Genomic DNA, 14,983 nt, shown 5'->3' on the forward strand with positions numbered 1-14,983 from the left:
TTGGGGTTTTACATAATTATTGTATGGCCTTGCCTTACAATATAAAGCACCTTGGGGCAACTGTTTGTTGTGATTTGGCGCTATATAAAAAAATTGATTGATTATTTGTTTGTACTTTTATCACATCACTGTTATGTCATTAAATTTTGTTATCCTTTGTACCGTGCTCTGCTTATTTCATACTGGGTCCTTCAAACGCTGGTCGGTTCTCCGTCCTGCGTCCGACACATAACACAAATTTTGTTTTCCTGTTGTTTGTGTCGGTTTCCTATCATTTGCTTAGTTTTTCTAACATTAGGGTTTAGTTCTACTTCATTTGACCAGCTGAATGTTTTCATAAAGTACAGAAGCCGGTTTGTAGCTGTTGCTGCAGCCGCTGCGTTCAAGTACCATTAGAAATTACACAACTTTTGTGTTTCAAATTCAGCAGTTGCTTGTGGCAGGAGCATGGTTTTCATTTTATTTTTGGTAAAATAATTCATTGTATTCACACAAAAGATTAAATCTGGCCTATACAAGGTGCCTGAGCCCAGTGAAGCTGACATCCCACCCAGATAAAAAAAAAAAAAAAAAATCCAAGCAAACAGGCTGAGTTTGCCCTGTAATTTCCGACGGTACATGAACCAGAAAATCACTAAGGGCCATTTGGTAAGGTCCTTAATCCCCTAATTGCTCATAGTGTGTAGTGGGTGCCTTTCATGGCAGCAGCCTCACATCGGGGTGAATGTGAGACATTGATGTGTAAAGTACTTTGAGCGTCTGATGCAGATGGAAAAGCGTATATAAATGCAGTCCATTTACCATTTTGTAAGTCTGAACCAGATACTGAGGATTCTGATGATGAAGGAGATGATCCCTCTGTTGTTCTGGTTCAGCAACCAGAGCAGGTGGATCCACCGACGTGCACATAGAGCTCCACAGTGGGTCGGATTGCATGCTTCTGTTTGCAGCTTCTCCAGGACACAGGCGCTACAGAGCTCCTTCCCACCGCCAAGTCCTGGAATGCAGAGCAGGATGCAGACACACACTGCTCCAGCAGTGGCTCCAGACGCATTTTGTTTAAAATATGGAGATCAATGTTAGCTTCGGTTTCATTTTGTTCCTCTTTTGTTCCTTTTGCACTCTTGATTCGCAGGCTATTTAGTGATAGGAAAAGTCATAAGCTCATTCGTTCACTTTTTCTCGATGATTTGTGACTTTTTTAGTTATTCGCTTCGTTCAGGAATCCTCGTATGGTGTGTGACCGGGCCTTTAAATACCTGCTGTATATACATATGTATATACTTCTCAAAAAAATTAAAGGAACACTTTTTAATCAGAGTATTGCATCAAGTCTATGCAACTTTGGGGATATTGATCTAGTCAGTTAAGTAGCAGAGGGCATGTTAATCAGTTTCAGCAGCTTTGGTCTTACTGAAATTATCAACAGGTGCACTAGAGGAGGAACAATGAGATGACACCCAAAACAGGAATAGTTTTACAGGTGGAGGCCAATGACATCTTATCTTTTCTGACTGATTTTTCAATCACCCCACAGAGGTTCCACAGGTAGTCCAACTTCTCCAGGATGGCACATCAATATATACCATTGCCAGAAGGTTTGCTGCTGTCTCCCAGCACAGTCTCAAGAGCATGTAGGAGATTCCAAGAGACAGGCAGTTACTCTAGAAGAGCTGAGCAGGGCTATAGAAGCTCCTTAACCCATTAGAAAGACCGGTTTTTGCTCCTTTGTGTAAGGAGGAACAGAATGAACACTGCCAGAGTCCTACAAAATGACCAGCAGGCCACTGATGTGAATGTCTCTGACCAAATAATTCGAAATACACTTTGTAAGGATAACCTGAGGGCCTGACGTTCTGTACTGGGCCTTGTGCTCACTGGCCGGCACTGTGGAGCTTGATTGGTATTTGCCACAGAACACCAGAAATGGCAGGTCGGCCACTGGTGCCCTGTGATTTTCAAAGATGAGAGCAGATTCAACCTGAACACATGATGTGATGTGAAAGGGTCTGGAGATGCCGTGGAGAACATTATGTTGCTTTAACATTATTCAGCATGACTGGTTTGGTGGTGGATCAGTGATGGTCTGGGAAGGCATATCCCTGGAAGTACACACAGACGTCTAGAGGCTAGACAACGATACCCTGACTGTTATTAGATATTAGGATGAAATTCTTGGGCCCACTGTCAGATCCTATGCTGGTGCAGTGGGTACTGGGTTCCTCCTGGTGCACAATGCCTGCCCTCATGTGGTGAGAGTATGTAGGCGGTTCCTAGAGGATGAAGGAACTGATACCACTGACTGGCCTCCATGCTTGCATGACCTTAATCCAACAGAAGGTCATTATGATTCGGTCCATCTGACACCACGGTTGCACCTCGACTTTCCAGGAGCTAAAAGATGCCCTTGTCCAGATCTGGGAGGAGATCCTCCAGCACACCATCTGTCGTCTAATTAGGAGCACGTCCCGACATTGCCAGGCACACATACAAGCATGTGGGAGTCATACAAACTGCTGAGTACTGTTCTGAGTTGCTGCTATGAAATGTTTGTCAGAATGGACAAGTCTGCTGCATCATTTTTTTCACTTTGATTTTCAGGGTCTCTTGGAATTCAGCCCTCTGTAGGTTGACAATTTTTGTTTCCATCAAACAATGTGGCATCCTTTCATTCCAAACACATACCATAACATAGCATAACATTTATTGTGTGATAAAAAAAAGTTTGTACAGGCAGTACATAAAAGCACACATCTAAAGTTAAAAATTAAAAATCATAGTAATACTTATCAAACCTATTTTTAAAAAACATTGACACTGGGCGAATTTACAACATGATTTGGTAGACTGTTCCACAAAGTGACAATTCTATTACTAAAAAATTCTTTCTAATGTTTAATCTTGATCTAATAACCTTTAACATAGTTGAGTGGCCTCTCAAACTAGTATAATTCTAAGTTGGAAAAATAGTTCACAATTAATATTTTCCTGTCAGTTTAATATTTTGTAAGCTTCAATAATGTCCCCACGAACTCTTCTATTTTCTAGTGTAGTACTGTAAGTCAGAGTAGCTTCAACCTCAGGCCCAGATCCAGACTGGTTTGGACCAATGCAGTTGCATCGGTCAATTTTTTTTACGCATCGTTCGTCATCGGTAAAAAAAAAAAAAAATCTTGAATAATCCCGAATAGTGCCGAACGTGTCCCCGCGGTGAACACAGCTTTGGTTTTCATGTCAACCTATAGTCCGTAAATTATACAGATTTTTCCGAGTTTCAGAGTCATACGGATGTATAAATAAAGTCAGATATTCAGGGTTTGGTCTGCAGCGGCTCTGTAATCAACCGTTTCTGCAGCGTGACTCCACTTTGAAGCCGTGAACCATTGAAGCAATGCTTCAATTCAGTGGCTCATGGCTCTTTGAGTCACTGCTCACATATCTTTGCCCCTCTGTAAAAAAGGGGGACCACACTTGCACACAATATTCCAAATGAGGTCTAATATAACTCCTGTACAACACTAGGAAAGATTCCTTGGAAATATATAATATAATATATAATATATAAATATATTTTGATAAGACCGAGCACTTGATTAGCTTTTGCAGCTGCATTATTTATGTACTTGGAGAATGACAACTTATTGGTAAACAAAATACCTAAATCATTTTCTCCCATAACAGTGTCTATTTTTGACTTCAGTCATATAAAAGTCACAAAGATTTTTTGCACCAGATCTTTTGCAGGTACAGTGCGTTAATTGAGAGAGTGGTGACATGACGAGTCGGGGAAAAAAAAAAAAACGGTCACGCGACTCATGGTGCCATCTTTGTTCCAAAATAGTATTCGCTGTTAATCTGTCTGCATGGAAATCCAGCTATTTTATTTATTTATTCACTGAAAATGTCACGTTGCTGTGCATTTGGATGCACAAATAAACACAACTGTCAGGGTGGGTCCTGGCTGGGGGCGAAGTTATGGGTTTGTACCCTATTGTCGTCTATCTCCCCTTATTTGATTTTTTTGGTTGCCCTTTTATGATCATTTTCTATTATGTTATCTCTGGTTTTGTTTATTATGTATCTTTGGTGTTTTATTATCTTGTTGTATTCTTTTTGTTTTGTATTGTTTCCTGTGATAATTTGTTCCTCATAGTTTAGTTTCTTATTTTCTGTGATGGTTATTAGTTATACTTCGGCCACATTCTGTTCTACTTTGGGCTATAATCGGTTCTATCTTATTTCCCGTGTTTTTGTTGTCATATTCAGATTTGGTTCAAGTTGTGTCTACAGTCTTATTATTCTTGTGCTATTTTTAGGTCTGTCACTCTGTTTCCTGGTTTGCCCTTTATTTTGTTCATGTTTCCTTTTGTTGGTCTGTGGGCACGTTATACTTTCACCATTGGTTTTTATTCACTGACTCCTCTTGCTTTTGATCTGCTTTGTTTTCACTCACACGCATGCTCTCTCTCTTGCTTCTCATCCCGTCTCTTTGTTTCACCAGACCACACCTCCTTCCAGAACCCTCGATCACACGTGCACCTTGTTTCATCACCTGTTATTTAAGCTCTCACTTCCCTCACTGCAGTGCCAGCTCATTGATCTTTGTATTTTCGTTCCAGCCCTGATCTTGTCTCGTTTGCCTCAGTGTTTTTTGACCTCGTTCTGTTTTTCCAGATTTTGCCTTCTGCTGCTGCCTCTGACATTGTATTTCTCCGTGCCTTTGACCTCAGCCTGTTCTTAACCACGTATTTTTGCCTTGCCCTCATCTGTACCTTTGCTACGCTGCCTGCCTTTCTGTGTACCGGACCCTGGACTGTTTGTGAGATAAAGTTTATTATTACATCTTATGCATCGTCTGAGAGTTTGCATTTGTGTCCACCCACCTACTGTGCCACGCGACCATGTATCCTGACAACAACAAGGGCTTCAAGATGTACCGATTCCCTTCAGATCCCAACACAAGAAAAATTTGGGAAAATAAAGCCAGCCGTGTGGGATGGAAGCCGACATCATCATCAAAGTTTTGAGAGGTAAATTTTATTGTTCAGTCCCATGTACAGTAAAACTCACCGTCATCGTATAAACCAAATATTCGCAGTAACCAGACAAAAAAAAAATCCTAATCTTTTCCATGTAATAAACACCGTATATAACGGATTTTATACAACGGATCAGATAAAATGTCGTGTCCAATCGCAATGTATTTCCATTAAAAACCCAGAGCAGTCTGGACATGCAAAGTAACAGAGGTAAAATGGACTGCATTTATATAGCGCTTTTCCATCTGCATCAGATGCTCAAAGCGCTTTACAATTATGCCTCACATTCACCCCGATGTCAGGGTGCTGCCATATTAGGCGCTCACTACACACCGGGAGCAATAGGGGATTAATGACCTTGCCCAAGGGCCCTTAGTGACTTTATTTTTATTTTTAACTATTAGAGAAAAAAATATTCATAACCATCCCAAAGACATATCTTTATGTTCGGCTGCCTTCAGTAATGCTGGTATTTGGTTAGACTCTTTCTCTCCGATTGTTCTGTGTGAGTGATTTTCATTAGTTACTTCCTCCAAACCATCAACATGTCTATTAGACCCCATTCCTACCAGGCTGCTCAAGGAAGCCCTGCCATTAGTTAATGCTTCGATCTTAAATATGATCAATCTATCTTTATTAGTTGGCTATGTACCACAGGCTTTTAAGGTGGCAGTAATTAAACCATTACTTAAAAAGCCATCACTTGACCCAGCTATCTTAGCTAATTATAGGCCAATCTCCAACCTTCCTTTTCTCTCAAAAATTCTTGAAAGGGTAGTTGTAAAACAGGTAACTGATCATCTGCAGAGGAATGGTCTATTTGAAGAGTTTCAGTCAGGTTTCAGAATTCATCATAGTACAGAAACAGCATTAGTGAAGGTTACAAATGATCTTCTTATGGCCTCAGACAGTGGACTCATCTCTGTGCTTGTCCTGTTAGACCTTAGTGCAGCTTTTGATACTGTTGACCATAAATTTTATTACAGAGATTAGAGCATGCCATAGGTATTAAAGGCAATGCACTGCGGTGGTTTGAATCATATTTATCTAATAGATTACAATTTGTTCATGTAAATGGGGAGTCTTCTTCACAGACTAAGGTTAATTATGGAGTTCCACAAGGTTCTGTGCTAAGACCAATTTTATTCACTTTATACATGCTTCCCTTAGGCAGTGTTATTAGAAAGCATTGCTTAAATTTTCATTGTTACGCAGATGATACCCAGCTTTATCTATCCATGAAGCCAGAGGGGACACACCAATTAGTTAAACTGCAGGAATGTCTTTCAGACATAAAGACATGGATGACCTCTAATTTCCTGCTTTTAAATTCAGATAAAACTGAAGTTATTGTACTTGGCCCCACAAATCTTAGAAACATGGTGTCTAACCAGATCCTTACTCTGGATGGCATTACCCTGACCTCCAGTAATACTGTGAGAAATCTTGGAGTCATTTTTGATCAGGATATGTCCTTCAATGCGCATATTAAGCAAATATGTAGGACTGCTTTTTTGCATTTGCGCAATATCTCTAAAATTAGAAAGGTCTTGTCGCAGAGTGATGCTGAAACGCTAATTCATGCATTTATTTCTTCTAGGCTGGACTACTGTAATTCATTATTATCAGGTTGTCCTAAAGGTTTCCTGAAAAGCCTTCACTTAATTCAAAATGCTGCAGCTAGAGTGCTGACAGGGACTAGAAGGAGAGAGCATATTTCACCCATATTGGCTTCTCTTCATTGGCTCCCTGTTAATTCCAGAATAGAATTTAAAATTCTTCTTCTTACTTATAAGGTTTTGAATAGTCAGGTCCCATCTTATCTTAGGGACCTCTTAGTACCATATCACCCCAATAGAGCGCTTCGCTCTCAGACTGCAGGCTTACTTGTAGTTCCTAGGGTTTGTAAGAGTAGAATGGGAGGCAGAGCCTTCAGGTTTCAGGCTCCTCTCCTGTGGAACCAGCTCCCAATTCGGATTAGGGAGACAGACACCCTCTCTACTTTTAAGATTAAGCTTAAAACTTTCCTTTTTTAAAAAGCTTATAGTTAAGGCTAGATCAGGTGACCCTGAACCATCCCTTAGTTATGCTGCTATAGACTTAGACTGCTGGGGGGTTCCCATGATGCACCCAGTGTTTCTTTTTATTCACCTCTTTTTACTCTGTATGCACCACTCTGCTTTTAATCATTGGTGATTGATCTCTGCTCTCTTCCACAGCATGTCTTTTTCCTGGTTCTCTCCCTCAGCCCCAACCAGTCCCAGCAGAAGACTGCCCCTCCCTGAGCCTGGTTCTGCTGGAGGTTTCTTCCTGTTAAAAGGGAGTTTTTCCTTCCCACTGTCGCCAAGTGCTTACTCATAGGGGGTCGTTTTGACCATTGAGGTTTTTCTGTAATTATTGTATGGCTTTTGCCTTACAATATAAAGCGCCTTGGGGCAACTGTTTGTTGTGATTTGGCGCTATATAAATAAAATTAATTTGATTTGATTTCCAGTCAGGTGGGGATTTGAACCAAGGATCTTCTGGTCTCAAGCCCAACACCCAAACCACTAGACCATCACCTCCACCAAGGTACAAATTAAGGGCCCCTTCACACATAGTGTGAAGTTTGGACGAAGTGCGCACTTAGTGCGCATGACGCAGGAATCGTGTGCAAACCATGTGAAATCATCCCTGCCTCAAATGTCTCGTACACCTGCTGGTACAACAATTTGCGCACACCAGCAGCTGAAAGACAGAGTGCGCGCTGTATGAACCCACTGTACCCTCTCGTGGCAGGTGTTGGCCAAATTCCAGGTGACACGCACGAATATCTAATACCGCTCGCATGGTACTTACAAAATGTGTGGCCAGTCGCACTGTTGGCACGACAACAGACTGCAGACTGTCTACTGTCATACTCACTGTGAAATTTGTCTAAGTTCCCCATGACTGTGGAGTTGTCAAGATGTGCCGTGCCGTCGGCTCCCCCCACAACGTGTGTGTGTGTGTCGCGCATTCCCCCGCAACCCCCCATCCAACACGTGCATATGTGTGGTTCGCACGCACCCTATAGACGAGGCGCATCTCATCTGATCAGAGAGTGACACTTTGATCTGTGCTCTGAACAGAGGGAGGCGTGGCAGTTGTCAACATGGCTAGTCCTGGACAGAACACGCACCATGTTGTGATGGACACATGGATGTGTGCACTTGCTGTTCTCACATTGAAAACATAAAAACATATATTGCTTGCGACGGGCTGGAGAGCACGCGCACACTGGCTGGTCCAGCTGGACTGGACCGTCAGTTTATGTGGACACGCAGCAGGTGATCTGAACGTCACGTCTGTCTGACAGGACAGTGAGCTGCGAGCCGCAGGACCATATGACAGGCCAACAGTATGACAAATACGCCACTTTCAGTCACATATCAGCAGAAATACACCATAGCAAACGCTGTTTGGTCAATTATAACAGCGCTTTTCTTCTTTTTTTTGGAAAATACATTTGTCTGCTTGTTGATTACAGCCATTTCATGCTTCTGTTATAAGATAGTGATTGTGGTGCAGTGGTAGAGTTGCCATCTGGTAATCAGATGGTGTGGGTTCAAATCTTGTGTTTTTTTTTTGTTTTTTTTACCAGGGTTGTTTAACCGCAGGGTTCTGTATTGCATCCCCCTTTATGTATTATGTATATCAACCCAGTGATATTCACTAATTATACAGCTGTTTTTTTATTTAATTTTCCTCTAAATCAGCAGCGCAGTGTGGTTCAGCTTGTCCCATGGAACACAATGCGAGCAGCTGCAGCAGAGTGAGCTGCTGTTCCTGCTCGACAGACACCGTCGTGTGCACAAACTGTCGCGCCAGCATCATGCATACCTGCCCGTCGGTGCAATGTTTTGTGGTGTGCAAATTCGAAGTGTTTTGGCTGTTTCTCCGTATTTGTCCAAACATCATCCAAACTTCGCACTATGTGTGAAGAGGCCATAAATTTCAACACTCTGACACTCGCCGATTCAAGTAATGTGGGGCCAGAGTAATTTCTGTGATGAAAAGTCCGACCGTTTATTTTTTTTCACACTGTGCTCAGACTCGGACCTGCAGCCTGGACACGCACCTGTTACATCAGACACAAAAAGCTGTGATTTGAACATTTTCTGCTTTCACTCTTTCATATTTTAATCATTGATTAAAATATGAATGCTGATTACAAATGAATCAGAAAAGTCCGCACATTTACAGCACGAAGTTGGTAAAAGATGAAAATATAGGAGGTCTGTCAATAAAGTAACGGTCCTTTTTATTTTTTTCAAAAACTATATGGATTTCATTCATATGTTTTTACGTCAGACATGCTTGAACCCTCATGCGCATGCGTGAGTTTTTCCACGCCTGTCGGTGACATCATTCGCCTGTGAGCACGCCTTGGGAAGGAGTGGTCCCACCCCCTCATCGGATTTTCATTGTCTGGAAATGGTGGAATGAAAAGGACTTTTTTTCCATCAGAATTTTTTCAGAAGCTGTTAGAGACTGGCACCTGGAAACCATTCGAAAAATTTATCTGGCTTTCGGTGAAAATTTTACGGGCTTCACAGAGAATAAGGTCTGTTGGTACAGCTTTAAGGACCCCTTTAAGGACGCTCGGCGCGCCACGCTCCGAGTTGCGACGATGCGGCACACGCCACCGGACCATTTCTAAATGGATGGCTCTGTGGATACGAGACTGTCGTGTGCTCTTTCTCTGGTTATCACAAGAGCTGGACATCAGCCATTTTCCAGCAGATTTTACTTTTAACAAGAGATTTTGTCATGGAAAGCCGCACGGAGGCTTTGCGCCTCACGACCGATTCAGGAACACCTCCGTTTCGGCGTGTCAGTGGACAAGTTTGGACATGTCTTTGGACAGCTCTCCACAATTTCACTGATACTTACTGGAATGGTAAGCATTGAAAGCCGAGATAGACAGGTGGAAGAAAGCAGTCCTTGTAATATTTCTAATGTGGAGGTCAAAGGACAATGTAGGATCAAAAATTACCCCAGGGTTCCTCACTTTGTCAGTGTGATGTATGACACACGAGCCTAGGCTAAGCATTAACTGGTCAAATTGATGCCGATGTCTCACTGGACCAAGAACCATCATTTCAGTCTTATCAGAGTTTAAAAGTAGGAAGTTTCTAGACATCCAACTTCTCATTGATGCAAGGCAATCTTCTTAGGATTTTATGTGAATGAGATTACCAGCAGTTATCGGCATGTATAACTGAGTATCATCAGCATAGCAGGGAAAGGTAATCCCAAAACGCCGCAATATGTGCCCAAAGGGTGCTATATAAAGGTAGAAAACCAGGGGGCCTAAGACGGACCCCTGTGGAACCCCAAATTTTATTTATGTACCACTAAGGTTAGAGGCTGCATTCACTGGATAAAAAAAATTTGACCGCTGATCTCGTAATTACAAGAAAAGATTTCATAATTATGAGAAAAGATCTCATAATTACGACATCAGGATCTCGTAATTACAAGATCAAGCTTTTTTTCTTTTAATTTATTTATTTTGTGTGTGTGTGTGTGTGTGTGTGTGTGTGTGTGTGTGTGTGTGTGTGTGTGTGTGTGTGTGTGTGTGTAATTGCTTCCGTACTTCCAGTCCCTCGGTAAAGACAAACGTGATAATTCCTGAGTCATAATCTAAAAATTGGCCAATTTGTAACCTCTGACACTGTACTGCGATCACACACCACAGTGCACTCAAAGTGTGGATTTCCCCCTAAACTATTCTTGGATGAATGAAACTCCTCCAGCGAGGCCCACAGACTGGCATGCGCCCGGGTGGGAGTGAGCCCTGCGTCCCTCAGTGGTCGGTGGGGCTGTGTGAGTGAAAGCTGGAAGACGCCCTGTGGTCCTCCCTGGACTTTCATCTGGGAGCACTTCAGGGGAAAAGCCACACTTTGTGTTCAACTGCAGTGTGTTATCATCAGCTGAGGTCAACCCGCTTCTTTACTGAGGGACTGGAAGTATGGAAGCATATACGAGGTCTATTAGAAAAGAAACCAACAGTTTTATTTTTTTAAAAACTATATGGATTTGAATCACGTGTGATTACATCAGCCAAGCTTGAAACCTCGTGCGCATGCATGAGTTTTTTCACGCCTGTCGGTGACGTCATTCGCCTGTGAGCACGCCTTGTGGAAGGAGTGGTCCAGCCCCCTCGTCGGATTTTCATTGTTTGAGAAGTTGCTGAGAGACTGGTGCTGTGCTTGATCAAAATTTTTTCAAAAGCTGTGAGGTACATCCGAGTGGACACCATTCGAGAAATTCAGCTGGTTTTTGGTGTAAATTTTAACGGCTGATGAGAGATTTTGGATTGTTTCTATCGCTGTAAGGACTTCCCACGGAGTGGGACGTCGCGCAGCGCTCCGAGGCGACGTCGTCATCCTGTTTCAAGCTGAAAACCTCCAAATTTAAGCCTCTGTTGACCCAGGACATCGTGAGAGAACAGAGAAGTTTCAGAAGAGGTCGGAATCAGCAGTTTATCCGGACATTCCACTGTTAAAGGAGATTTTTTTAATGAAAGACGTGCGGACGGATTGGCGCGTCAGCTCGCAGCCGGCGCGGCGCACCCACCACAGGAAAAACACCTCCGTGTTGATAACCATTTGTAAAATACAGGCGGCTTTTGGTGGCTTTCAGTTGAGTGAGTATCTGAGAAATTGTTTAACAGCAGGGCATGTTCCAACTTGTTCTTAAGGCTTCCAACGGAGGTCTTTTTCCTGTGGCAGGCGCGCCGCGCCGGCTGCGAGCCAACACGCCAATCCATCCGCACATCTTTCATTAAAAAAAATCTCCTTTAACAGTGGAATGTCCGGATAAACTGCTGATTCCGAGCTCTTCTGAAACTTCTCTGTTCTCTCACGATGTCCTGGGTCAACAGAGGCTTAAATTTGGAGGTTTTCAGCTTGAAACAGGATGACGACGTCGCCTCGGAGCGCTGCACGACGTCTCGCTCTGTGGGAAGTCCTTACAGCGATAGAAACAATCCAAAATCTCTCATCAGCCGTTAAAATTTTCACCGAAAACCAGCTGAATTTCTCGAATGGTGTCCACTTGGATGTGCCTCACAGTTTTTGAAAAAATTTTGATCAAGCACAGCGCCAGTCTCTCAGCAACTTCTCAGACAAAGGAATTCCGACGAGGGGGCTGGACCACTCCTTCCACAAGGCGTGCTCACAGGCGAATGACGTCACCGACAGGCGTGAAAAAACTCTTGCATGCCCACGAGGGTTCAAGCTTGGCTGATGTAATCACAAGTGATTCAAATCCATATGGTTTTTTTTTTAAAAATAATAAGGTCAGATACTTTTCTCACAGACCTTGCACATAAAACAATTTAGACACCTGATCTTTACTCATAATTACGAGATCCTGATCTCGTAATTATGAGATCTTTTCTCGTAATTATGAGATCAGCGGTCAAATGTTTTTTATCCAGTGAATGCAATACATTTCCGTAAATGCTTATGTGCCTCAGTGTAAGTTAGCTTGCCTGAAGTTGGTGGTACTAAGTTGAAGCTAATTGGTCTGCGAAGGGTTTTTGAAGTTTGCTGAAAAGGTAGCCTGCTAATAAAAATGTTAGCTTCGCTAATGAGCTGTTAGCTGTCCCCGCAGCTTTTCACACAATCCAGCATCATCAACACCATTTCATCCAAAATACGCAGATGACCACGATGATCAACTGTATCTTTAGAAATAAAGTCGTTTTGAAGTTTTTTATACGATAACTTGGTTTTTGGCTAAAGGCTGAACTCCACAGTGTCCACACACTCAGAGAATTCATCACATCCTCTTCTCGCTTGTCCACTTGATCTTTAAACTGGCTGTATTTTACGCAGCTGCTTGAATGTGCATGGCATTCAACCAGAGTGTGGCACAGACTACGTGATCAGGTGACAAACGTCACAGCGAGGACAACTGAGCTTCTGCTCTTTCTCAGACCTCTGGCCAGAACAAAACGGCAACAAGCAGAAACATACACATGGACGGCCCGTGTGAGAAGCTAAAAACAGAACTCGCTCACATGCCGGTGTGTCACAATACCCCAACACAGTCAGTGTGTGAGTTAGACTGTACTGCATTCAGCAAAACTAGACCACTGAAAAAAAAAAAAAATCAATCCAAGAATCCCACTGTTGTGTCGGGTTTCTGGTTTAAATTTATACTTACCACTTGAATCCTAATAGGCGAAAGATCTTGCTTCGCTTTGGGAGTATCTTCCTGTAGGCAAGTCTCCTGGAGGATGAGAGGGAAATTCAAGAACCAAACACAGAAACGTTAACCCTGTCATCCTCCACTCCCTGCTGCATTAAGCTACAGGAAAAAAAGAAATTCTTCAGAATTCAAGTTGATTTCAAAATATAAGTGATTCATCGTCTTCACAAATTTGGTTCAGTGTCCTCAAAATGTTAGTGAAGTTCTCTATTCATCTCCAAGTCAAAACTCGATGAGAACATGAACAAAGTGAAAACTTCTTTATTTGTATGGAATGATCCTTCAGTCAAGTGATTCACAGTCCCATTAAGTTAATTCAAAACATCTTTCTCTTATACCTTCTCCAGGGTTTGGATAAGACCTCAGTTAAAGACATAGGGCCCCTGCACACATAGTAAGAATAAGTATAAATCAGGGCAAATCACAGCGGAACAGTTCCTATGAGTGAACCACGAAAACATCAAGCCGACGGACAGGTGTGAACAATCCCGCATATTAAGACATGCACTGCGTGCACAAAACCATTGCAGCAGGAACATAGTGCGAGCAGCTGCAGCATGTGTAACCACATCGCACAGCTGCTGTGGAAAAAAAAATACATGCCACCCATGGCATTCGAACCTGCAATTTACAAAAGCTCTGATTGCCAGCCAGAATCTTTACCACTGCACTACCATCACTGGCCTGTAAAAGGTGGGGAAAAATGCCTGGAGATGGAGGTAATTAAAAAAAAAACACACACACACCATAAAAACAAGACCACATTTTATTGAATCCCTCTTATCCCTCAAGCGAACAATATAAGTATGATCCATCTGTTCCTCTGTAGATGACCCATGGTTACAGATGTACAGGCATGAAATTACATGAATGAGAAGCAGGGCGTTCTCTTCATGTCCACATCTGCTGAACATGGCATGTCCAGCCCAACACGTGTCTTGTGGACAGCGCGCTGCAGGACAGACACTGTGTCATGTAGAACAGAGCTCATGTGGGTGATGTGACATTCAGATCACCCGCTGCGTGTTATGATCTGATGGTCCATATCACCTGGGGCAGCCTGTCAATGTGCGTGCTGTACACGCTCTCCAGTCTGTCGCAAAAGTGATATGTTTTTATGTATTTCTATGTGAGTACATCAAGCACACACACGCGCATGTCCATCAAAACACGGTACGTGTTCTGCAGCTGTGATGTCCAGGACCAGAGACAAGCCAGCCACACTCCCTGTCCATTCAGCGCGCAGACCAAAGTGTCACTCTGTGATCAGGTGAGAGGTGTCTCACCTGCGGGGGGGGGGTGAACCACATGCACACAATGTGTTGGGGGAGGGGGGCAGTGCACGAAACACACACACGTGTTGTGGGGGAGCCGACACTCTGGCATGTCACATGTGTACTTGGCAACTTCACAGTTATAGGGGTACTTAGACAAATTTCACATCCTGTTTTCGTGCTAACAGCGAGAATGGCCACACATTTTCTAAGTGCCGAGCGAGCGGTGTTAGATGTCCATGTGTGTCACCTGGAATTTGGCCGACACCTGCCGCGAGAGGGATCGATGGGCTCTCACAGGGCACACTCTGTCTTTCAGGCGCTGGTGTGTGCAAATAGTTGTAGTAACAGGTGTACGAGGTGTTGGAGGAAGCTCTGATTTGTCACAATTGACATACAATTCCTCCTTCGTGCGCTAGTTGACTT

General features: G+C 43.0%; 1 protein-coding gene across 1 annotated transcript in view; it reads right to left on the minus strand.

Annotated features, from left to right (window-relative positions):
- The window catches only part of drd3 (dopamine receptor D3), a 156,759-nt gene that overhangs the window by 19,499 nt on the left and 122,277 nt on the right, over positions 1–14,983 (minus strand). Inside the window, exon 6 of the mRNA XM_034169444.1 lies at positions 13,239–13,304. Coding sequence (XP_034025335.1) covers positions 13,239–13,304 — 66 coding nt within the window. The remainder of the gene's footprint in view (positions 1–13,238; positions 13,305–14,983) is intronic.

The sequence above is a fragment of the Thalassophryne amazonica genome, chromosome 1 (assembly GCF_902500255.1).
Source record: "Thalassophryne amazonica chromosome 1, fThaAma1.1, whole genome shotgun sequence".
Classification (NCBI taxonomy): Eukaryota; Metazoa; Chordata; class Actinopteri; order Batrachoidiformes; family Batrachoididae; genus Thalassophryne; species Thalassophryne amazonica.